This window comes from Coenobita brevimanus, chromosome 51, assembly GCF_032717465.1.
Source record: "Coenobita brevimanus isolate Jiangsu-jjx chromosome 51, ASM3271746v2, whole genome shotgun sequence".
In the NCBI taxonomy this organism is placed as follows: domain Eukaryota; kingdom Metazoa; phylum Arthropoda; class Malacostraca; order Decapoda; family Coenobitidae; genus Coenobita; species Coenobita brevimanus.
The window spans coordinates 33,598,430-33,624,866 of record NC_137004.1 but is presented as its reverse complement, the minus strand read 5'-3'; the positions used below and the strand labels follow the sequence as shown (position 1 = coordinate 33,624,866).

General features: G+C 40.4%; 1 protein-coding gene across 1 annotated transcript in view; it reads right to left on the bottom strand.

Annotated features, from left to right (window-relative positions):
• LOC145400200 (N6-Methyl-AMP deaminase-like) overlaps positions 1-21,795 on the bottom strand; it is a 46,600-nt gene extending 24,805 nt beyond the window's left edge. The window contains exons 1-3 of the mRNA XM_080272715.1: positions 21,712-21,795; positions 16,131-16,276; positions 9,518-9,709 (exon numbers count right to left, since the gene is read on the bottom strand). Of these exons, the coding sequence (XP_080128841.1) occupies positions 9,518-9,709; positions 16,131-16,276; positions 21,712-21,750 (377 nt within the window). The 5' untranslated portion in view covers positions 21,751-21,795. The remainder of the gene's footprint in view (positions 1-9,517; positions 9,710-16,130; positions 16,277-21,711) is intronic.
• Positions 21,796-26,437: the final 4,642 nt, after the last annotated feature.

The window sequence follows — 26,437 nt, the reverse complement described above, 5'->3', positions numbered from 1 at the left end:
TGGTCCATGGCTTGAGGAGGACTGTCTATTGTCTGATGTTTGCTTTTTCCTATAGGAGTGCTTAGGTGGGTTACTAAATATGTCAACACTGGGGAGATCCAAAAAGGATTTTTCAAGGAGCTACTTCATTTGTGTGGAAGCCAGTTCCTCAACTGCCCTGAAGTCACCCTCCCAGTGTATCTTAGATGTCAGTGAAGCAGGTAATATTAAGTTGCTGTGGTCCCTTTGGTATTTTCTGTCAGCCCAGGTGTCTTAGTTGTAAGCTGGGTCTATTGCCCAAGGTTTGCTGGTAGACGTGATGAGGCTGCATAGGGCTCTTCTGAAATAAGTTGATGGGAAACCTATACAGGTACCGCAACTGAATTTAGGTCTGTCTACCAAAACATTTGCTTTGCCAAAAAATCAGGTACAGCATACCTTCATCATCTGTGCAGGATATGTACTTAACATATGTGTGAATACTCATCTTACTATGGATGTGCGTAATATGAACTTAACATCTCTCCTAGTAAGTGGACTAATATCAAGACTACATCTGGTGTTATAAAAATGACAAAGTTTTATTCTCAGGACAGGCTGTTCTTAGTATGACCAGATAAAAGTGAATATCTTTAATTAGGTGTATACCAATTCTGGGCCATTTATATACCATACAATATTATGGTCACAATGATTTAACTTGAATTCATAGGAAGCTTAGTTAAAAGCAAATTATTTAACTTCCATTATACATTGGAGGGATACCATGGGATATGAAGTATAAGAATGTATGGCTGTGTCATAAGTAACTGCTAGATATTTCAATCTGTTCATGAAGAGAATAAGCATTACCCACATTACTTGTGGCAACACTGCTGATGCAGCCAAAGAGAATGGAGTATTGCATCATATTTCTCTCTTCCTTATGGAGGAAAATGGTTAGGAAAATTATACACGAAATAAAACAATGAACTACATAAATTCATGCACTGAAAATATCTTTTTATACATGAAATTTAGATATGAACTACACATATTCATGCACTGAAAATATCCATAATACAAGTCTAAAAAAGAAACTGTTTAATTAGACTCACAGTGAACATTGCATAGCAGGACTCATAAACCGGGCACTTATTTTGCCAGCCAATAATACAATAGTCCCTCAATTATCCGACGTCACAAAGCCAAAAGCATGTCAGGGCAGTGGCAGTGTCCAGATAATGAACAATATCCCCCCGTACTATACCCAGACCCTACCTAAACCCAACCTCCAAACTATACCTAACCTATTTGTACAATATGTCTGCTTACTTTGGCAGTGTTTTCCAGTCATTCAGGCAAATTTAGACCAAGAAACACATAGGAATATCCAAAATAATTTTAAACACCAAGAAAACCATGCAAAAAAACTACTGAAAACCAAAAAACACCCTACCTATACACTATTGTATGTACCGTACCCCTCCCTAATTTTGGCAGTGTTTTCTGGTCATTCTGCCATATTTAAACATCAAAACACACACAGGAATATCCAAAATAATTTTAAACACCAAGAAAACCATGCAAAAAAAAGAAAGAAAAGAAAACAAAAAAATATCCCACCACTATGGCACTGTTTTCAGGTCAATCTACAATTACACATCCAAACACACACAGAAATATCCAAAGCAATGCTAAACACCAAGAAAACCATGGAAAAAAAAAAAAAATGCCTATAAGTACAGTACCCCTCCACATACTGGCAGTGTTTTCCAGTAATTCTTCCATACTGAGATATCAAAACACATATAGGAATATCCACACTAATGCTAAATCCCATAAATACAATACATAAACAACAAAAATCCACGAAAAAAACAAGATGGTTGGAAAATCAGTTATCACTGACACTAGTGATGGCTGCACATACACACACACACACACACACACAGCCTCACTTTCCGACTTTCTAACACACTGTTCATAAGATTAAATCACAATTCCGCAATAAACTTAGAATGTGCAGTTCCGCTTCCTCAATAACGCAGCCACAATCCAGTTTCACAATTTTCAATGCAAAGTATACAAACAGGGGGTAAACCCATTGGTAATGTAGTGAATTATTGTCTTTATAACGTTTCCACTGTGAATACTCACTGCTAACTTGGGATACCACGTGTTGATACCAGTGTTGCCACATTTTTAGATGGGAATTAATGTACCAGCTCTTCAAAATTATCGTTTTTCACTGGATTTATCATACACAATTAAATTAACTTTTTCATAATGTTTAATAATCTGATGTATTTTAAACCTGCCGCTGATACCTTGGTGTATTTACTGAAACCGTACCAATTACAATTATCTTCCTCAGAACCGTACGTTTGTAAGGTACTGACGTATATTCAGATGTATATCTATCACTTTCTATTTTGCATCAGAGTTAGGGCATACCATAAAAATCTCACAATGCTAATTTTATAATAATATAATCATATACCCCAGGGGGGAGGGGGGGTTTCAAGAATACTCCCCCAGTATCCCTGCTTGTCGTAAAAGGCGACTAAAAGGGTTGGCGGAGGGTTAGTGCCCCTCCCCGGAAAACAACTAACTAAAAAGACAAACAATAAGCCTCGGACAAGGACTGACCAAAAGATGACGACCAAGGACCGGACAAAGGACATGGTAATTGGAACATGGAATGTAAGGGGAGCGAATGATGAGGTGAAAGAGAGAGAGATTGTCCAGGTGCTTGAGGGTGCGAAAGTTGATGTATGCGGAATAACTGAAAATAAATGGAGAGGTGAGAGTGTGAGAGAATGGGAGTATGGATGGGGTATATGTGCAGAAGTGAGAATGAAAGGGCAAAAGGAGTATGTATAGTTGTGAGTAAAACATGGAAGAAGAGCATAAGACAGTATGGATCAGTTGGGTCAAGGATTGTGTGGGTAAAGTTGAAAGTTGGAATACAAATGTGGGTGATTGTGTGTGTGTATGCGCCAATGCAAGATCGTGCAAGCAGAGTGAGAGAAGAGTTCTGGACAAATGTGGAAGTGTGCATGGAAAAGTTTGGAAGGAATGAGAGAGTGTTTTTGATCGGTGATATGAATGGTAAAGTAGGGAATGTGAAGGTGGATGGAATAGTTGGTGAGTGGGGTGTGCCTGCTGAGATAGATGAGAATGGCAGTGTGTTAGTGGACATTTGTGCTGGGAGGGGGTTGGTGATAGCCAATACCCTCTTCAGGCACAAATTGATCCACAGGTATACATGGCGAGTGATGAGAAGGGTGGGTGGTGAACTGAATGAAAGGAAGGCAATGATTGATTATGTGTGTGTGGATGAAAGGATGCGAAAATGTGTAATGGATGCAAGAGCTTATAGAGGTTGGGGGAGTGGACTTTCTGACCACTACATGGTGGTGGCCAGAATCAAGATCCAATTAAGATGGAGAAATAGAAGAAGGGGAGGACGGGAAGAAGGAGTATTTGTAAGGAGAGTGGAAAGGTTACAAGAGGATGAGAAAAAGGCAGAATATAAGAGAGAAGTGGGGGAACGATTGGGCAAATATGAATTGAAGCATATAGGGGACGTGGAAGGTGTGTGTAGGATATTCACAGAAGAAATATGTGCAGCATGTGACGTCGTGTGTGGGATGAAGAGAAGACGGAGGGAGGTGCAAGGAACAGAATGGTGGAATGAAGAGATGAGACAGGCTGTGGCACAAAAGAAGAAATCATACAATGAATGGATGAGAAATAGGGGTGTGGAAGAAGTTGAGAGGCGGAAGAGAGAGTTATATGTAGAAAGAAAGAGAGAGGCGAGAAAATTAGTAAGAGAGAGTAAGAAGAAAGCGGATGAGGAATTTGGAAGGAACTTAAGTGTAAAGTGGAAGGACTGTAAGAAAATGTTCTGGAAAGAGGTGAAAAGAGTAAGACAGGGTGGAAGTGAAGTTAACAGGGGAGTGAGAGATAAAAATGGTAGATTACTAGTGGAGAAGGGAAAAAAAGTGAGCAGATGGAGAGAACACTTTAAGGAATTGTTGAACATAGAGGATGGAAGTAATGCGAGTATAAGTGGCTGGGGAATGGCTGGGAGAAGGAGGGAGGTGAGAAGACAGGAAGAAATCAATAGGATAGAAGTTGTGGAAGCAATGAAGAAAGTTAAATTGGGGAAAGCCCCAGGAAATGAAGCGTGTGGTGAAATGCTGAAGCATGGGGGAGATAGTAGAAGAATGGATGTGCAAAATGTGCAGATTGGCCTGGGAGGAAGGTAGAGTCCCGGAGGATTGGAAGTCAGGTATAATTATTCCCTTGTACAAAGGAAAAGGGGAAAAAGAAGTGTGTGGTAATCATATGGGCATTTGTCTTCTTGGTATAATAAGAAAAGTGTATGGTAGGATACTTATTGACACAGTTAGAGAAAGAACAGAGGAATTAGTTGGAGAAGAACAGAGAGGCTTTAGGAAGGGAAGAGGTTGTGTAGATCAGATATTCATTCTTAGATCTTTAGTGGAAAAGTTTCTAGAGAAGGGAAAGAAGTTGTATGCGGCTTTCATGGATTTGGAGAAAACATATGACAGGGTGGATAGACAAGGATTGTGGAAAGTATTAAGAATATATGGAGTAGATGGGAAGTTGTTGAATGCTGTGAAGAGTACGTATGATGGTGCTAAGGCTGCAGTGTGTGTGGATGGTGAACTGAGTGAATTTTTCTCTTTGAAGGTAGGGTTGAAACAGGGATGTGTCATGTCTCCATGGCTGTTCAATCTGTACATGGATGGGGTAATAAAGGAGGTACAAGGTAGTGTAGTGGATGTTGGAGTGGCCCTGGTGAGAGAGTGTAGTGTTTGGAAACTCCCTGTACTGTTGTTTGCAGATGATACTGTGTTGTTGAGTGAAGACGAAGGGGAGCTGCAAGGCTTGGTGGATGAGTTTGGGTGAGTGTGTAAGAAACGGAATCTAAAGGTGAATGTAGGGAGGAGTAAAGTGATGGTCTTTGAGAGAGGTGATGTCAGTGAATATACAGTGAGGTTGGATGGTGAGGAATTGGAAAATGTGAGTATGTTTAAGTACTTGGGTAGTGTGACGAGTAAGGATGGAGGTTTGGAGGGTGAAGTGCTTGAAAGGATACACCAGGGGAGAAAGGTTGCTGGTTCCTTGAAAGCAGTGATAAGAAGCAGGGAAGTGAGCATGGAAGTGAAAAAGTTACTACATGACAGTACAGTAATCACTCCAATATCCGACGTAATAGAGCCATAGGTAGGTCCGGATATTGGTTCTGTCCGGATATTGGGCCCCAGCTTATGGACTTGTACTTATGGACCCAAACTCAGAGAACACCTATACAACTCCCTCTGGACATGCATAGCACCTATTTAAGACCCAAATCACACCAATAAGGCACATAAATGACTGAAATAAATGCAAAAGAAACATAAAATGAGGGTTTAGAAGTAGGTTCATACATTAATAAACATTCTGGTGACTGGCTCCTGGACTGGTACTTATAGACCCTAACCTAGCCTAACTCAGAAAAGCACCTTCCTACTGCACATGCCTAGCTCCTAACACCCTATTCACACCAATAAAGGACATTAAAGAGTGAAATGAGGTAAGTATAGTATGGAAAAAAAGTAGTGTATGAAACATTCTTATGTCCGGATAGTGGGGATGTTCGGATATTGGGCGTCCGGATATTAGAGTGATTACTGTATTGTGATACCAACTCTAACGTATGGAAGTGAAGCTTGGACGTTGTTGGAAGGACACAAGTCAAGAGTGAGAGCAGTGGAAGTGAGTTATTTAAGAGGAGCCTGTGGAGTCACATGGAGAGACAGGTTGACAAATGAGGATATAAAGGAGCATTGTGGTGTGGATGTGGATCTGATAGGAAGCATTAGGAGGAATACACTGAGGTGGTTTGGCCATGTGGAGAGGATGGAGGGTGAAAGACTGACGAAGAAAGTGTATGTGAGTGAGGTGGAGGGGGGAAGAGGGAGGAGGAGGCCGAGGATGAGATGGAGGGGTATATGAGAGAGGGGGGTGTGAGCTGGGAGCGGGGCAGTGAAATGGCGGGGGACAGGGCGACGTGGAGGCGATTTGTTTGTGGCCACCCCGTATGGGATTGAGGCGTCTGGCAATAAATAAACAGATATCATTTAATACAAAAATAAAATTACAAGGAAAAGAAATAGCCTTTCTGCCACTCAGGAAAATCAGTCTGACCAGCAAAAGAATGCAGTCCACAGAATTTAAATGGATAATTCATAGAAATGTGCTTACTCTTGCAGGTAATAACCCAGTAAGACAATAAAAAAAAAAGTATTTTCCGTGATCACCATTACATTAGCCCTTAAGATCGTCATTTGTAAAACTGTGTAACAACTGTGCATGATTAGCTATGCGTGCCACAAATTTTACTGCCATGCTGGCTTATAGTATATCGTATCGTATCATATAAAATCATCTCTCCTGGTGTCGCCCATCCCTACTGCTAACTGACACAGCGACGCCTCACCCGCCACCGCTGCTGGCCGGGAACCCTGTTCAAGCTTGATATTCAAGAGCCATGCTGTAGCCTGTACTGACCGATATCAACCGCCAAGTGGGAGATTGTGATTCCGGAAGTACTTCTGTAACACAATACTGCAAGTTTCGGACGAGTTTGACGCAATCACAATTCCGTAACTGAAATCATGCGGTCCACAACTGCGGATTGCGGAAATGACTGCGGAGGTGCCCAGCTCTGCCTCAGTATCAACTCAGCCACCATCTCTCGCAACTTATGGTGGCAATAATGAGTCTGACCCTTCAACCTAATGAGTGTCTCCACAGAGCAAATGCAGAGAGATTTAATCCTTATCCCTAGGTCCTGACCAATCTCCTAATGTCTTTTAATGCTTATGTCTTCATCCTTGCACAATAATATAATGTGCTTAGATGGGACCATTATACCATCCAAGACTTTGGTCATTACTTCTAAGAGGCCATGTTTTAGCATGGCCTACTGGTTCCTAATGCTACTCACTCTGTTTCACAAGATTTTTCTTCCTTTTAAAATATGCACCTTTCTTTGCACTTCTTTCCAGTAATATATCACAAAAACAGCCTGTGCTGCCTCTCCAAGTCTCCTATGAGGCACACTTACTTCTAGCATTACTGTACTTAGTTTATGTGAAATCAATCTCTCTGCTCGTTACGTAAACCCTGAGTTGCATAGACTCATGTTCAGTGTATCGTTGAATTCAAGTACAGGGTATTCTTACTTTCATCATTCATACTGTCATATCCCAGCCTACTACTATACATACTCCCTCACTGCCTACCCATAGCTTATTCAGATCTCCACCTAACATCATGACTGCCTCCACAACTAACTTGGACATCACAAAAAAAAGTTTATCCTGATTCCTATTCTTCACCCCCCTACATTGCCAAGCCTGTGAGGTATATGTTGGTACAGGCATCCCTTACGTTAACAATGCTGATTTTTAAAAAAATCTCTTTTCAGTTAATGATGATCAGTTTAATTTTAAATGATAATATGATCATTAACTGTTTTTGATTTGTGAAGTGAATATAAACCATTCATATGTGTATTCCTGGGAATAAATGACTGCAAGTTGACCTGGCGAGCTATTACCATCATGTTACCTGAACTGTACCAACAGAAATGTCTGGCACTGACAAGGAACCAACTCATGGTGGTGTTGTGTCTATACACTGGGTGAAGCAGTTGTGGCATCCACCTAGGAGCAACCTCCTTGCCTTTTCCTGCAATTTGCTATGAGGACACTGGTCCACCTTGGCATGCATTGGATACAACAAGGGAAGACCAGATCACTACATGGTTTATGTGCTATACTGTACAAGTAAGACAGCCCCACAGAGGCAGCTGTTTACCTGTGAATGACTGGTCTGCTCAACCAGACTGACCAGGGTTAATGACGACGACAATCACGAGGTGTCTTTATCTCTTATAAGCTATATTCTCTTAAGTCTACAGTCGTAGCCCTGTAAGTAATTCATATGACTGAAAATTTATTCTAAAAGACTTAAAGTCCAAAAATCCACCACCAATGATAATTCACCAGATTCATTTATTTGTTTCACTAAAGTTAGTACACTCTAACAGCACCCACATCTGTTCAAAAGATACGTAAAACAATATGAACACTAAAAATACACACACCTTTGAGTTGTGAGAAAGGATGCAATCTACAACCAAATGCAGACATATCACTTCTCATGCTTTTTTCAATGTTTTACTACAACCTTTTAATTCACACATCCCATAACTTCTACAACTTATTATATATTCCGAGGATGAGGTGGAGGGATGGAGTTGAGAGGTATATGAGGGAGGGGGGGGGTGAGTTGGGGGGAGGGGAGTCAAATGGTGGGTGACAGAGTGACTTGGAGGCGTTTTGTCTGCGGCCACCCTTTGCAGGATTAGGGCGTCGGGCTATAGATAGATAGATAGATTATACATTCTTAAACTGTATCTTCCTTACTTACTCTAATATCCTCCTCCCATATACAAAACCTCTCTTACAACACTTTGTTGACTTCTCCCACAACTTGCCCACCTTTAGCCTAATTTGTAGCCTACCCTCCCTGTAAAACAACTAACTCAGTGTCAAATGGCCACCCGGATTGTGGTGTCTGGCAATAGATAGATAGATAGACAAAAGTGCAATTAGAGCCTTCTCTTAATTCCATAGGCACTTTCTGATATATTTCCATTAAAATTTTCCTTCTGCACTCTCTGAAAAGGAATGTGGTAGGTGTGGGCTCCTTCCATCCACTAATTCAATGAAGTGCTAAATTCACGTGACTATACACTGTGTGAAAAGCCTAACGGCTGCTACAAGCAAACCCAAGAAACAACTTACTGTACTATGTTGAGCGTTAACCATAAAATCCACAACTGGATGATTCATGGTCTTGTGACTTTAGGAGTTCCAATCAGACATGGCCCAAAAGGATTTAAGTCCAAGGGATTGATGACAATTACTGCATACGTAATGCTGCTTAAAGATAAGTGACTGGTCACCATGGCCTTAAATATCTGGATTAAACAGCTTCATCAAAGGACTTTATGCTCCTCACTGAACATTAAAGATTGGATGATGGCTGATGAAAAAAAAGAAACTTCACTCTACTGGAACATTACTTTCACTTAAACTTACTCTACTGGAACATTACTTTCACTTAAACTTACTCTACTGGAACATTACTTTCACTTAAACTGATTTTCATTTAGCATGGCATTTTCTAGGAATATGTCAACAGTTTTAAGCAGGAAATGATGTACTGTAGTGTGAACATTTAACTTTTTAATTTTTAAACAGAGACCATTCAGTGCAGCAAAAATGTCAGACCCTAAATTTCATCCCCCCATTCTCTTATACTGAATGGGATTATGTGAAATCACATTCTCCAAGTCTTCACTTCAGATGCCTCTGATTATTACCCAATTATTTGGTACCTTTATTTCTGGTGCTACCTATGACAAAGCAATCCTGATATCAAAATACAGTGCATCAAAACTTACCTCACCACTTTGAGAACAGTATCCATATACTGCTTCTTGGTCATCTTCCCTGGAATATGTTTAGGCGTAGTACGCAATTCCAAGTACCAAACATTGTCTGCAGCAAACTCCTGTATCACATTCCTGGTTATATTCTCTACTGCTTCCAGACTGTCAGACAGGTAATGTAGGATTCCAAACACTTTGAAGCACCTGTAAGTCAAGTAAGCATAGTCTGTGTAGCTGATGGATAGTATTGAAGACAAAAAGGTAGTGGTGTACAAACGATACATTCCAGGTGAAACTTAAAAATGGACAGCCTCACTCTTATGCAGCAGAAATGCCAATTAACTCTTCTATAACCAACCATTACAAATGATGATCATTGTCATTATTCAACACTGTACATAGCTGCTGTTGTTGCTGAGTAACCCTGGTCTGTCTGGGCATGCAAACCCATCAATTGCAGGCAAGCAACCATCCCCGCAGGATTGTCCTGTTCAATGAACTGCTGTTCCCATGTGATAAACAGCACCTCACCATAGAGAGTCATGGGGAAAAGTGTGGAGGCTCGGTTCCCAGGTGCATGCCATTATTTGCATTCCTCCATCCAGTTAACAGGTGCACCAAAGTAGGTTCCACACCTCCCAGTTATGTGGTTACCACCCAGCACTGTAAATGGTCTCCTGGGTTACATGAAACCATTAGGCATCTCACTCAGCGTAGAACTGCATGAACTGGAAAGAAGAGTATTAAAAAGTGACAGGAAGGATGGAAGAAACAGGAAGAGAGGAGGGCAGACACAGTAAAAGAATGATAAACGTGAAGGAAGAAGAAGGCAGCACTATATCAAGTGAGTGGATGATGGATGCCACCATCTACCACCTAGGACTGTTCAATCAGGGACAGAAGTTCAACTAATATTTTATCTCTCCTAATCTTACTTTAATTTTTTGTTCTTTGTTGGCTAATATTTCGAAGATGAGAGAATCCGGGTATGTTCCTCTTTGATATGCTTCACAAAGGAATGTCATGGACATGCCCTAAGTGTGAAGTGGAAGCAGCGAAACAGCAGGACTTCACAAAGGAATGTCATGGACATGCCCTAAGTGTGAAGTGGAAGCAGCGAAACAGCAGGACTTCACAAAGGAATGTCATGGACATGCCCTAAGTGTGAAGTGGAAGCAGCGAAACAGCAGGACTTCACAAAGGAATGTCATGGACATGCCCTAAGTGTGAAGTGGAAGCAGCGAAACAGCAGGACTTCACAAAGGAATGTCATGGACATGCCCTAAGTGTGAAGTGGAAGCAGCAAAACAGCAGGTGAACTTTTTTCTCTTAGAGTACTGTGCATCCTCAAGCTATGTGCACTCTGAGGTCCAATGGTTTTCAGACTGAACATTCTAAATTCTGCTTACAGGGGTTTGGGTGCTATACAAAGCTCTCCTCTGTCAGTCTTCTTTTTAATGTTCATTTCAGCAATTAAGTCCATTGTATGGTATTGCTACCTATAAAGTTGATTTGGCAACTTTCCTGGATAACAGTATCATTTGTGGGGAAAAATTTCTGATATCCAGGAGCACATCAACAACATACAATGAGACCTTACTGTACTGGTAATTACAAGTGGAATATCATACGAATAATGATACTCACTTTCAATTTTCAGTTCCATAAACATATGGAAAAACTGTATAGTACACTGTCATACAGTTTTTGAACAAGGAGTTACAAGAATATCCCTATATAAGTGGTTCAATAAATGCTGATTTGCATTTGTGAATATTAAGAATAAGGGAACTTGCTCAAAATGCTACAATATATGCTCTGCACTTGTGACGTTAGGTAATTTGAAATATGCACAACCTCAGAGACTGGATCGATGATGCTTATACAGATTCTGCTACTCTCGGTCATGAACTGAAAATGACCCTTTTCCCTCACATTTCTCATAATTAGTGAGTTTGCATTCTTAACCATCCAATTTTGTCTGTGTGAATACAAAAGTCTCACAATTAACCATTCTCAACCATCAAATCTGCACTAGTGAATATGCCATTTCTCATAATTCAAGCAACATTTTGAAACAATTTAACTAAATTTAGCCTAAAACAACACAACCAACACTTCATTTTAATCTGAATTATTACCCCATTCAAATAAAAAGCTTTTCTCCAACTCCGATATCTACTGAAGCACTTCATGAGTGAGTGTGGAGTGCACGAATCATCACACTTCATGGCTGGTGGCATGACTGGAGGCTGGTAGCTGGGGCAAGAAAGCTCCAAAGAAAACAATGTAACCAACACATCAATGCAGCATACTTATGTTTTGGTTTTAACATGGACACTATAATCTCTCTTAACATCCCCTCATCCATAACATTACAAGCTACTCTCTCATGTTTGTTAAGAGTCCACAAGTCCCTCCAGTAATCCTAATGCTGTAATACCATATAATGGAGTACAGTATTGTATTATCGAATTTTTGTGGTAATATTGGCAACTTGACTTTTTTTTTTTCTATTTTAATTCAGCAAACAGAAGAGAATACTTTCCAAATATTTTTCCCTAATAATGAGTGTGTTCCTTATGATGAAAGTCTTAGTCTGAAACCATTTTTGAGTTCATCATGTTGTGGACTGTTGGCTGACAAAAAGAAATAGCAGAAACACTAACAAAATTAAAATTGTACTGGGAAATAAGTTTTTGTGTGGCACCTGGACAGCCTACTTGAATCAAACCTGCATACCTCCTGCATACTAAGGATTCTATAAGGTACCTTTTGTCCCAATACGGTTAGCTGATATCTGGTAACATATAGAGTTACCCTTGTTCCACGGTGGGGTAATATTGACACCTGGTGGGATGATATTGGCATCAGCTTAAATATTGGACTTCTGCCGTGATTATTATTTTGTAACCTTGTTTACGTATGGAGAGGAGAAAGAGTGATACTGAAGACCGTCATCATCTGGTAATAGTTGATTTAACAGAGGAGTCACATGAGGAATCACTTGTATCTGTAGCTGTCCCTGGGGTCCACAGCCAAGTTGGGGATAAAACCAGTAACACAAAGGACAAAACAAGGACAACAGAGCAAAGACTCTAGTGACCAAAGATTTGGAGAAAAAGGAAGGGGAAAAGGACTGCGTGCTGACAGTATTCACCTACAGCCAGCACCAGAGTTGTATGCACTACAGAGGACAGATTCTGATGATCAATGTGAAAGTTGACAAGTACGGTGAAAGTCCTCTCATTCGGCATCTGTCTTATGGTATTTCTGGTCTTTCGGCGGTTATCATAAATAGTCCCATCACAAAAGTTCTCAGCTATTCCAGCACATATGCTGAGCCGATCAGCACCCACAATGGGGTTGCCAGTCATCGCTGGTAAACATGAGCCCACAGTTGCCAATTTGGCGCTATTACGGTGCGTTCACAGAGAAAGCGGGTTACCAACGCCGACCTGCGCCAAGAATTAAACCATACAAACAAGTGGGGGTGTTCATAGAAGAAGCAGGGCTGAGCGTGTCAGAGCAGGAAGCCTGCTTTAACCTGCTTTCGGGAATCCTAGGACCATTCTTGCCTGCTCAACCCGTGCGGGTAGAGGTGGGTAGAGGTGTACAGACTGGGTCTGCGCGAAATTGTGTAGATCGCGACATGCCAGTAATATGCAGAAATCATTTTTTTTTTTTTTTTGCCTTTTAAAAAATCAGAATCGGACATTGTGGACTCAGGATTAGTATGGAACAAAGATAACGAAATTTAAACATTTTGTGATGGAAAGGCTATTAGTTGTTCCCGCAAGAAATTGCAGGAATAATATATCTCCTTTTAAGATCACAAAAAAGATGGTGATATTCTCCAAGCTCTTCTGTCATGCAGTTCATTTCATGTGTTGCTATTTTTTCCCTTTTGATCTTTGGGTGAACACTGTCAAGCAACATGAACTCATCAGACGAGCTTGGCATCTTCACTGTATGCTTGGTAGATCACAACTGACTGCTACCTTGTCCCTTTAAATACCTTGTCCCTTTAACGTCGTACGGGTCGGAGCTGGTTACCTGCTTCCTTTGTGAACACCTACCCGCGCAGGTAACCAGCGCGGGTCGGCACCAGAAACCAGCGCGCAGGCAACCTGCTTTCTCTGTGTACGCAGCCTTAGTGCAAGATCTAGCACTTTTCATAATAATCAAGCACCATAAATATTACATTTTCTTCCACATCTAGCACGTCTTGAAGTCCAATTTAGCAAGAAAAATTAAACAGTTCATCTATAGCTTAGTGCATTTAAAAGTTGAGCTTAGCACTTAAGAAGATTTCTGCTTGCCAAAACTGCATGTGCCATCGGCCATCATGACTGGCTTTGTGAGCGGGACCTTTCGAAAGCTTGAAAACTTTGTCGTGCTATTTTATGGTGTATGTATGTAAATAAACCTAAGCTATTGTAAGTTCATGTGTAGTGCATCATTAAATACACTAAATATAAGATGCTTATTAAATATTTAGTGCTTAGGGTTGACCAATAATACTTGCTAGACAGTGTGATTTTGGGTGACAGACCATCACTGCTAGAAACTTTTTGGCAGGCTTTCCCGGTCATCTGGCAGTTTCTGCTCTTCCGGCACCTGCATGGTCCCAAAGATGCTGAATGGGGGGACTTTTAATGTACATAGTGAAATATTAAAGAATGCTTCTGCTTATGGGTGACTCTACACTGAGTGACAAGCCAAATGGCTTCCTGTACACCAGGAAACCATTTACTATGCTGGTTAATAACCATATAACCAAATTATGGCACCTGGTGGTTTACTGGGTATTTATGGCGGTCCAATCGGATTGAGCTGGTGCAGGTTTATATCCAAGGGATGGTTGGGATTTATTGCTAACGTAATGCCACTCAGGGATGAGTGAGGCTTGTCACTCTCATCTTAAATGTCAGGACCAACTTGCCTAGCCCTGGGCTCCTAGCTCCTCATGGGGCAATGTAGGATTGGATGATGATCATGATGATGAAAGAGACAAATGGCAAAGATGAAGGTTTCTTTATATTCATGGAGCCAGAATCGGAAGACCACTGCCCCAATGACAAAAACTGTACTGTGAGAAACCTGATGGTGTACTCTTTTGTTAAGAGTAGGAAAATGTTATTTAAAAAGCAAAAATGACTTTGGGTTACTAATAACTTGGTAAATAAATGGAGTAAAAAAAAAAAAAAGTGCTAAGTGATTACTACCAATTCATGAGCTGATGATGGATAGTGAAAATGTTTAATTTTTAAGGAAAAGTTTAACTTAAAATATTGAAGCTGTGAAGCTTTTGACAAGTGTCTTTCTTACTGTATTTAGAAAGTAACAATATGTAATTTATGGTACTACAAGACTTACCAGTACAGTCTGTTTTTTTTATCCTTGAAGATCAATTGCAACCATTGTTCTTTCCCTATCCATGCATAATGAAAAGCTTTCTGAAGGTTGTGAAATGATCTGGCACGGTTCCTTTTTTTTTTCTTTTCTTTAACAAGCTTAGGGCATTATTTACTTCAAAGACAATACATACAGTAGTAACTGAATTTACATGTTTTGCTAGAACAGCTTTGATGAATAACAACCACTTTCATAAGCATCTGTACCCCATTTTATGAATAAAAAACCCAGCATGGTGATAACACCCTTTTCATGGGCTAATGTTGGCAGGGGTTTTCAAATACTTCCAAAAATTATTTTAAATTTCATGAGGAAAGTATTGAAGAGCATACCTTTAAAATACAGTATATTGTTTCCACATATATGGGAGTGGGGAGCAATGAAAGGATATGGAAAGAAATTGAAAAATACAAGTTGCCTGAGGATATCAAGAAATCCAGTTTTCCACTGACCTGTGGAACAGCCTGGACAAAGCGATCATCCAGTCCAAATACTTAAATGAGTAAAAATCAAAGTTTGACTGGTTGAGACACAGAGATGGGGCCCCGAGTGTATCTCACTTCCTGTATATCACAACTAGGTAAACACACACACACACACATACACAAAATATAACCTGAAAGATGAAGTAAGGATTCTGAAGGCGTAAATTATGAGTGAAGAGATATAAATTATGATCATTTTAACAAAATTATGGTCATTTTAACAACACACTGACAGCTTCTGTTATCATGTTGTTCATCTCTTCACCCCATTCTTGGGTGAGAAAAAGAGGTTCGAATGATGATGATGGTGATGATTCTTTCTGGTTTTGATCCTCTGGATCCTATCCTGTTCACTGCATAAGGTCATAATTAGGGGCCTAGAAAAATAATCTTTAAGGACATGGGATACCAGTCTCAATATTATCTGCACTGATGAAAAAAGAAGTCAAGGATCTGGTTATAAATAAGTGATATATGGTTCATACTCATCAATGTATGCCCCAAGACAAGTCTGCTAGCTATATGGTATGTCCTTTCCAATCATAGTACAGTACATACAGCAGTTCCTACTACATTACTGATGACGAGATGTAAAGGTGTTCAAGTTCTATAGGCCAACACATCATCAACAATTTTTCACTCCAATTATCAATTCATACTACCAACTCAGTTTCAGATCGTTCAATAACTTCAAGGATGTGACATCTCGCGTTCTACTTAACTCTTCCAGTGAACGGTTATGACCCTGTCTGATTGTGACCTCTGCAGAGTCTGGCAGGTGATGCTCTCCAAGTTGCTCTCGTTTGACCTCTAGAAGCTGCAGCACTGTGGCATCACTCAGTGATCCTGTCAAGTGGGCATGCAGTTCCTGTGATTGCAAACAATATTTTGTGAAAATAAAGTGCACAAGGCTCGGTGAGTTATATTATTACAGAAACTTAGAAACTGACAATTAGCATCATCCATTTCAAACGTCTATCTTACAACAGAAGTAAAATCATATTCCTGGCATGTCTGTGGGTTATTTTTATTTCTACATCCAATTTTAGTTTTGCAGATTGATCTAGACGATAAACACTTAGCTACCGTACCCAATACTGTACTGTACTTTGATGATAATCACCCCTCATCAGTCTGCAATGTTTAGGTTTTCTACATACAAACATGAAAATGCAAAATGTTAGTGTTTCTTATTTTCTTCAGCATCATGTAATTCTGCCATTTGATATAGGCTCCTTTTGTCACCATGCATGAATTTATCACGGCACGAATATTCATCATCATCGTCATCATCCGGACCTCCTATCCCACTCTAGGGAAGGGTGAGGAGTAGCAATGTCCAGACAACCCAAATTTCCCCAATGCAATGGGCCATCCTTCCATTCACTCATCATTCAAGCTCCTGGAATCCTGGCTCTATTGGATACGCCAAAAACAGCCACTACTTTCTGTAGCTTCAAAAAAACGTATCCAATAGAGTCAATTCGGAAGCTGCCACATTAAAAAGGGGTGCCAAATCCCTGATTGTGCACTTCTCCTCACAACATTCATCCAGCCAGCTCGATCTTGTCAGTTCCCCAGCCTCATCGGCTTCCAAACCTCACTTCCTCACACACTCATCTACCATATCTCTCCACCTTTTCCTTGGCCTACTCGCCTCCTCCCTCCTTCAAATTCTCTCAGATATACCTTTTTCACCACTCTATTGTTATCTATTCTCTCCACATGACCATACTATCTCAGTACTCTCTTCGATTCTGGCGTCCTCCAACTTCCTCACTCTATACCTATCACAAATCACGTTATCGTATCCTATCCACCCTCTGTACTCCACATACATTCCTCAACAGTCCCATCTCCACAGCTCTTATTCTTGACTTATCATTTTCATGCCATACCACAGTCTCACACTCATATGTTAAAGTTGGCACAAACACTCCTTCATGTAAGCCTCGTGCAGCTGCAACACTCAAGTATCTGTTTCTTATCAAGGCCTTCATTGCACCAGTTACTTTTCTTCCTTGTGTCACCCTACTTTCTGCTTCTTTTGCACATTTTCCTCTCTTTTCTATTTCTGTTCATGGATATTTGAACTCTCTCACCAATTCCAGTCTCTCTCCATTCACTGAAACATCGCACTGGAAGTCACTTTCACTCTCAATAACCATCACTTTACACTTTTCTACATTTACTCTCAAGGCATGATGATCACAGACATCAGCAAAACTCTGCAATAGCCTACCAATTTCTTGTCCAGTACTGCAAGCAGTAATGCATCATCAGCATACAACAAATCTGAGATATTCCATCCATCACCATTCATTACCAACGCCATCCCCCTCTCCATTACTCGTGTTTTTACTACTATCACCCCATCCATATATATATATATATATAATGAGCAACCATGGGGGCATCAAACAACCTTGTCGCAGGCCCACACCAATCGTGAACCATTCACTTAGATGCCCAATAACCCTTACACATGCTTCACTACCATCATAAAAACTCTTGATGACACCTACATCGTACATGTGCAAAACTTTCCACAATCCTTCTATCCACTTTGTCATATGCTTTTCCCTGATCCATGAATGCCATAAACACCTGATGGTCCTTCTCACAAGCCTTCCCAGCTATCTGTCTCACTGCAAACATTTGATCTACACATCCTCTGCCACTCCTTCAGCCACCCTGTTCATCACTCACTAGGACTTCTGATATCTCTCTTACTTGCCCTATAATAATTCTTCCATATACCTTCCCTACCACACTCAATAAACTTACACCACGATATTTCTTGCAAAACTTTGCTCACCTTTATTTTTGTATGGGAGTACAATCACAGCCTTTTTCCACTCTGCTGGTGCTGTTTCACTCATCCAAGCCTTTTTACATATCTCCAACAAGCATTTCTTTCCACTCTCTCCACTACATTTAATCATCTCTGCATTTACCTCATCAACCCCAGCTGCTTTTCCATTTTTCGGCTGCTTGAACGGCGTTCTTCACCTATGGGACTGTAACATTTCCTGGCATTGCATTCCTTTTATGCACCCCTCCAAAACTAACCATGTTTACAGAGGCTCTGCTCTCTCTATTCCCATTCATCAGGCTTTCAAAATATTCTTTCCATCTGGTCCTTACTTCATCCCCATGGGTTAATAATCTACCACCTAAATCCTTCACACCATTTCTTTCCACTTTCTCTTCTACATTTCCACACCTCTTTCCAGAATAACTTCCTATTTTCAGAGTAGTTTGCATTCATTTTTCTTCCTTGATCATCACGTACCTCCTCCTTTTTCCTCTTCACTTGTCTTTTTATGTGCTTCTTGCTTTCAGTATATTCAGTTTTTATTTCAACTGAGCCCCTGTCCTATAACCACTTTAGTCACTTCTTCCTCTTTTCCTCCACTCCTCTCTTAACCTCATCATCCCACCATGCCGTACCTTTCTTCTTTGGTGTTACTCTTGCCACACCACACACCGCTTTAGCATTCCTAACTTTGCAATCCCTACATGCATTCCACAGGCTGTCCTTATTTCATCCCCATGGGTTAATAATCTACCACCTACATCCTTCACACCATCACATTTCTTTCAACTTTCACTTCTACATTTCCACACCTCTTTCCAGAACAACTTCCTATATTTAGAGTAGTTTACATTCAGTTTTCTTCCTAGGTCATCATTTACCTCCTTTTTCCTCCTCACTAGTCTTTTTATGTACTTCTTGCTCTCAGTATATTCAGTTTTTATTTCAACTGAGCCCCTGTCCTGAAACCTCTTTAGCCACTTCTTCCTCTTTTCCTCCACTGCTCTCAACCTCATCATCCCACCATGCCATACCTCTCTTCTTTGTTGTTACTCTTACCACACAACACAGCGCTTCAGCATTCCAAAGAAATCCCTATATGCATTCCACAGGCTGTCCAGATCCATTTCATTCCAATTCACTGATTCTAACTCTCCTCTGCTTTGGTCCTGTAATCATTTGAACGAAAATTTATGATGAGATTAATACTGTTATATCCAAATTATTCTGATAAAGATTAAAAGTAACTGAAGTCATCATTTATGGTTTATTCTGAAAGTTAAGAACTGGTAAAGAGCGAGGAAGAAAACTGGAGAGTTCAATAAGAATGTAGAGCTGGACATTCCATGGGTTAGATATGCACACACATGGAGCATGAGACAAGCTATGCGCAAAAGAAGAAAGCATATAGCGAGTGGATGGGAAGCAGGGGTGCAGACAAAGTTGAGAGATGGAAGAGAGAGTTATAGGTAGAGAAGAAGAGAGAGGTGAAAAGATTAGTAAAAGAGAGTAAGAAGAGAGTGTAAAATGGAGTGATTGTAAGAAAATCTTCTGGAAAAAGGTAAAGAGCGTTAGACAGGGTGATAAAGAAGTTAGTCGGAGAGTGAAAGATAAAAATGTCTGATTACTTGTGGGGAAGGGAGAAAAAGTGAGCAGAAGGAGAGAAGACTTTAAGGAAGTGTTAACCCCTTCGCTCTGATGACGTAGCTTTCTAATTAGTTCTTGCTACCATCATACCACTCTTTTTACCATAGAAGAGACTTTTCGAACTGGAAGGGTTACGTACAGTCTTAATTAACCCCTTCACTTCGAGTCATCATTCCCTAGTTAATTAAAAAAATTTTGACGGTAACATACATAAAACCCAGACATCATGGTAGTGAAGGGGTTACACATAAAGAATGAAAGTATAAGTGGCCGGAGAATGCCTGGGAGAAGGAGGAAGGTGAGAAGAGAAAAAGAAATCAGTAGGATTAGAGTAGTGGAAGCTATGAGGAAAGTCAAAATGGGGAAAGCCCCATGAATTGATGGAGCATGTGGTGAAATGCTGAAGCATGGGGTAGGGATGGTAGTAGAAAGGATATGGAAGATATGCAAATTGGCCTGGGAGGAAGGCAGTCCTGGAAGATTGGAAGTCGGGTATAGTTATTCCACTATACAAACGAAAAGGGGAAAAAGAAGTGTGTGGTAATTATAGAAACATTTGTCTTAGCGTAATAGGATAGGAACAGTATATTGTAGGATACTTACTGACAGAGTTAGGGAAATAAGAGGAACTGGTTGGGAAAGAACAGGGCAGTTTTATTAAGGGAAGAGGTTACACAGACCAGATATTCATTCTTAGGTTTTTAGAGGAAAAGTTTCTAGAGAAGGGAAAGAAATTGTATGCAGCCTTCATGGCTTTGGAGAAAGCATATGACAGGATGGATAGACAGGGAATGTGAAAAATATTAAGAACCTATGGAGTATGTGGGAAGTTGTTGAATGCCATGAACAGCATGTATGGGATGGCTAAGGCTGCAGTGTACGTGGACAGTGAACTGAGTGAATTTTCTTTTTGAATGTTGGATTGAAGCAGGGATGTGTCATGTCTCCATGGTTGTTCAACCTGTATATGGATGAGGTTATAGGAGATACAAGGTAAGGCTGTGGATGTTGGAGCGGCCCTAATGAGAGAGGGCAGTGTTTGGAAACCCTCTGTACTGTTGTTTGCAGATGATACTGTACTGTATTGTTAAGTGAAGACGAAGGGGAACTGCAAGGCTTGGTGAATGAGTTTGGAAGGGTGTGTAAGAAATGGAAACAAAAGGTGAATGTAGGGGGGGAGTAAAGTTATGGTTTTCAGGAGAAATTAAGTCACTGGATGTACGGTGAGGGTGGATGATGAGGAAATGGAAAAAGTGAGTGAGTTTAAGCAGCTACAAGTACTTGGGTAGTGTGATGAGATGGAAGTTTGGAGGATGAAGTACTTGAAAGGTGCAACAAGGAGGAAAGTTTGCTGGTTCTTTGAAAACTGTGATAAGGAACAGGGAATTGAGCATGGATGTAAAAAAGTCGCTGCATGACAGTATCATTATACCAACTCTAACGTATGGAAGTGCAGCTCGGACCTTGTTGGAGGGATGCAAGTAATGAGTGGGAGCAGTGGAAATGAGTTATTTGAGAGAAGCATGCGAAGTTACATGGACTGACAGATGAGGGAGTGGAGAGTTGTGGTGTGGATGTGACAGAAAACATTTGGAGAAATGCATTGAGGTGGTTTGGCCATGTGGAGAGACTAATGAGGAGAGTGTATGTGAGTGAGGTGGAGAGGGGGGAAGAGGGTGGGGGAGGCCAAGGATGAGATGTGGGGATGGAGTGGAGGGGTAAATGAGAGAGGGGTCTGTAAGCTGTGAGCAGGGCAATGACATGGCAGAGAACAGAGCGACGTGGAGGCGATTTGTTTGTGGCGTCTGGCAATATACAGAACTGCATAATGTACTTACGATTTTTGGCAATCTTTTGCAGTAGGTTAGCAGATCCATTCTGGTTTTGATTGTAGTCCTTTTGGATGACAGAATTACCAGTACTGATATATATATATATATTTTTCACTTTTGGCACAGACCGTACTCAACATTCACAGACTTTATAATGCTTGCCTTGAAGGATCCAAGCTTCTTATAAATGTCCATAAGCTGCAAAGCACTGATATCCTGAGTGCCTGAAATCAGTCAACAGAAGAGAAGCATCAGATTACAGCCTTTCAAGATCAAAAACAACAAATTAGGATTTGATCATCATTAGAATTTTTTTTGCTTATGAAACCCTAACCCTTTTATTTTCCCTACAGGATCAGTACTGTAATATGACTTGGTACATATTTTTTCTGTTTACATTCTGTATTTACACTTATATAGGAAGGGAAGAGGTTGTGTAGATCAGATAATCATTCTTAGATATTTAGTGGAAAAGTTTCTAGAGAAGGGAGAGAAGATGTATGCAGCCTTCATGGATCTGAAGGAAGTACTGTATATGACAGGGCGGACAGACGAGGACTGTGGAAAATATTAAGAATATATGGAGTAGATGGAAAGTTACTGAAGGCTGTGAAAAGTATGTATGAGGGTGCTAAGGCTGCAGTGCATGTGGATAGTGAACTGAGTGAATTTTTCTTTTTGAAGGCTGGATTGAAACAAGGATGTTATGTCTCCATGGTTGTTCAATCTGTATATGGATGGGGTTATAAAAGAGATACAAGTACAGTAGGGCAGTGGATGTTGGAGCGGTCCTAGTGAGAGACGGCAGTGTTTGGAAACTAACCTGTACTGTTGTTTGCAGATGATATTGTGTTGTTAAGTGTAGACGAAGGGGAGCTGCAAGGCTTGGTGGATGAGTTTGGGAGAGTGTGTAAGAAACGGAAGCTAAAGCTGAACTTAGGGAAAAGTAGAGTTATGGTCTTTGAGAAAAGTGAAGTTAGTGAATGCACAGAGTGGTTGGATGAGGAGGAAATGGAAAATGTGAGTGCATTTAAGTACATGGGTGGTGTGGTGAGTAAGGATGGAAGTTTAGAAGATGAAATGCTTGAAAAGGTACAACAGGGAAGAAAGGTTGATAGTTCCTTGAAAGCAGTGATAAGAAACAGGAAAGTGAGCATAGAAGTGAAAAAGCCACTACATGACAGTAGTACTACTGTGATACCAACTCTAACTTATGGAAGTGAAGTTTGGACCTTGCTGTAGGGACAGAAGTGAGTGAGAGCAGTGGAAATGAGCTATTTGAGAGGAGCATGTGAAGTCACATGGAGAGAAAGACTCACAAATGAGGAAGTGAAGGAGCATTGTGATGTGGATGTAATTGGAAGCGTTTGGAGAAACACATTAAGGTGGTTTGGCCGTGTGAAAAGGATGCAGAGTGAGAGACTGATGAGGACAGTGTATGTGAATGAGGTGGAGGGGGGGAAGGGAGGGGGAGACCATGGATGAGGTGGAGGGATGGAGTGGAGAGGTATATGAGAGGGGTGTGAGCTGGAAGCAGGGCAATGAAATGGCGGGGGACAGAGCAACATGGAGGCGATTTGTTTGTGGTCACCCTCTATGGGATTAAGGCGTCTGGCAATAGATAGACAGAGAGATCTTTGTTTAGCATGAATCATCCCAGGATACGGGATGGTGCATTTAAGTCATTTAGGTTGTGCAGGTAGTGATATCATCTAACATCTGTTCTGCCAACACCGTCCTAGAACATGAAATATTATGACTGTGTGCTTAGACTGTTCAGATGATCTCTACTTTCTGTTCTGCATACACTGCACTTGATCATCATGTTATCACCTCCTATAACACCCTTCTGTATGAGGGAGTCTGTCTACAAAAAAAACAGTAGGGGCAAGGTGGGTATGACTTGTACAGTACAGTACCGTATACAGTACAGTAGTGCCTTCATAAAAATGGAGAAACTGAATCTGTCCATTACTTAACTATTATGTTAATCACAATTGACAAATAAAATCTCTGCACTAAGTACTATAAGGTACTGAATGCTGTCATCTCTGAGGTGAGGTGCTACATTGATCAACTGTCAACGGGAACTACAAGATACTCAGCTACATCCTACATCAAAACTTCAGGAACTGAGCATCAGACAGACCAGCCATTACTAGAATCATGAAAAGGTTATAGTTATTACCTCCACTGCAAAATTCATTGAAGCAGCTCTAAATATTTAATGTATACACTGGTACCGGTATATTTTTTCAAACTGCACAGTCACTAACTACTGTATGTAACACGGGCTTTGTTTACCTCTCTGTGGAGTAAAACTTTCATGTGTGTGTGTGAGGGGGGGACCTCACCACATACAGCTTCTAAAAATGGTGTCATCAAATATTTTTCATCTCATTATCTCCCTTCTTAATGACCCTTCAACATCCCTCTCAATTCACTGCAGTGCTGGATCCCTCGCCTTCTATATATAGCTTTTTCAGTCTACTGTATATATCTCTCTCCCTATGACCTCCAGTCTTTTAAATGCAATGTGCCAATGCACTTCAGATGAACTGATCCTAATTTTGACTTTCTTCTATTCAAGCTTTCCTCAAAAGGGTAACTTTATGCAGGCTTCCAACTATAATTTTTTTTTCTTTTTGAATTAAGCCAAGAAACCATTTAAAACACAGGGTGATAATCATATAACCAATCCATACGTGCTCCCTATGTGTCAACAAGTGGGTTGGTGGAGGATTAGTGCCCCTCCCTGTAAAACAAATAACTCAAAGTCAAATGGCCACTCCTTATGGGAATGTAGCATCTGGCAATGGATAGATGGATAGAATTAGATATTTGTATAAACAAATAAACTTTTCTTAAAGTTAAACTTTTCATTGTTAGATTCCTAACAAGCACTATAATAGTGAACTTCCGGTAATCCGGCATCTGATGGTTCAGAAAACCCGATGGTTCGGAGTTTTCAACCCAGGGTCATTATTAGCTTTTTGGGGTACTGTAAAAAAATAGAGAAAAATTGGGAAAAAATTGAAAAATATTGGTGGTACTACTGTACTGCCCCAACACTACTAGCATTAATATGACCTCAAACAGCCTGCATTTGCACTACAGTGGTAAGAAAACTATCATTTTTTGATTATTATAATTTATTTTTTTTTTTTTGGGTGTGTTTTGAACATTTTTAGGTACCTGTCTGATAGTCTGGAAAATCTGATAATCTACTGTACAAGGTCCATGGACCACTGCTTTCCGGATTGAAGGACTTTTACTGTAACATGCCAAATATGCGGCCCCTGGCATCCAAACATTTATAAAAATAATAACTCATATGACCACAGTTTTAATTTTTGCCTGAGCCCCTCCCCATAAAACAACTAACTCAAAGTCAAATGGCCACCCCTTACGGGATTATGGTGTTTGGCAATAGATAGATAGAACAATAAGTCATGTAAGCAAAAAATCAAACGGGAGTGTCTAGTGATGCAAAATAGTGTACTCTACTGTATTGCAGCAAGGATTAATGCAGCTCTTGAACAAAGGATCACAGTGTTTGAAATTGGCTCATTTGACATTATACAGGTGACTTAAGTTTTCAAAAGTGAGTTAGTGAGGAATATATTCATTTTCATTTATTTTGGAATGGCTAAGGCAAAACTAATAATCATTATAAACTTGGTGGCAACCATCATCCACTCACTTGATGTAGTGCTACCTACTTCTTCCTTCACCTTTATCATTCTTTTTCTGTGTCTGTCCTTCTCTCTTTCCTATTTCTCCATCTTTCCTGTCACTTCTTATTGCCTTCACAGGTGGCTTTACATTGAGTGACAAGCCAAATGGTTTCCTGTAAGCCAAGAAACCATTTACAATGCTGGGTGGTAAACATATAACCAAACCATATGTGCTCCCTACGTGTCAACAAGTGGGTTGGTGGAGGGTTGTGCCCCTCACTGTAACACAAATAACTCAAAGTCACGTGACCACCCTTTAAGGGATTATGGCATCTGGCAATAGAGAGATAGATAGAACTGGCATGAAGATGTAGACATAAGAAGAACGGTATAACTTTAGAAGTAACCAACGTTACCAATTTTCATTATATTACGTCCCTGAACTATTCTAACTAAGACTTACCTTTTAAGCCTAGTTTGAGTTGGGGGAGCAAATTTTGTAGGGGTAGTCATATAGTGGCTTAGGTTAGGCTGTCGCTCAGTAACAGATGGATGTTGCGCCACATTGGCTGGTGCAGGCGTGTGCATTCGGTCTATGTCAGGCCCTAGGTTAGGCCTAGGTTAGTTTGGGTTAGTTTAATGCAAAATAGTGTGTTTTTAATTAATCTTGATCTTGATTTTGGGGGATAAACCCACTTTTGGAAATCTTACTCAAAATTCCAAAAGGGGGATTTTCCCCCCAAAATGAGGGTCAAAACTAATTAAAGCACAGTATTTTGCACTGGAAACCATAAAAATAATAATAAAAGAAAGTGTTGGTTACTTCTAAAAATTTACCAGATGAACCTATGTGGTACTGGTACCAGTACTCACAAACTTATTTTTATCTCCATAACTGATTTTAAATAAGGCCAGCAACCTCCTGACATTAACCCAGTAATCTTTATAAATGGCCGGTAATGTGGAAAAAATAGCAGTAAAATAGAAGCCTCCAGTTGAGCTGCAATGACAAGTGAAACAAATATTTTAAGACCAAAGATGACTTAAAAGAGGAT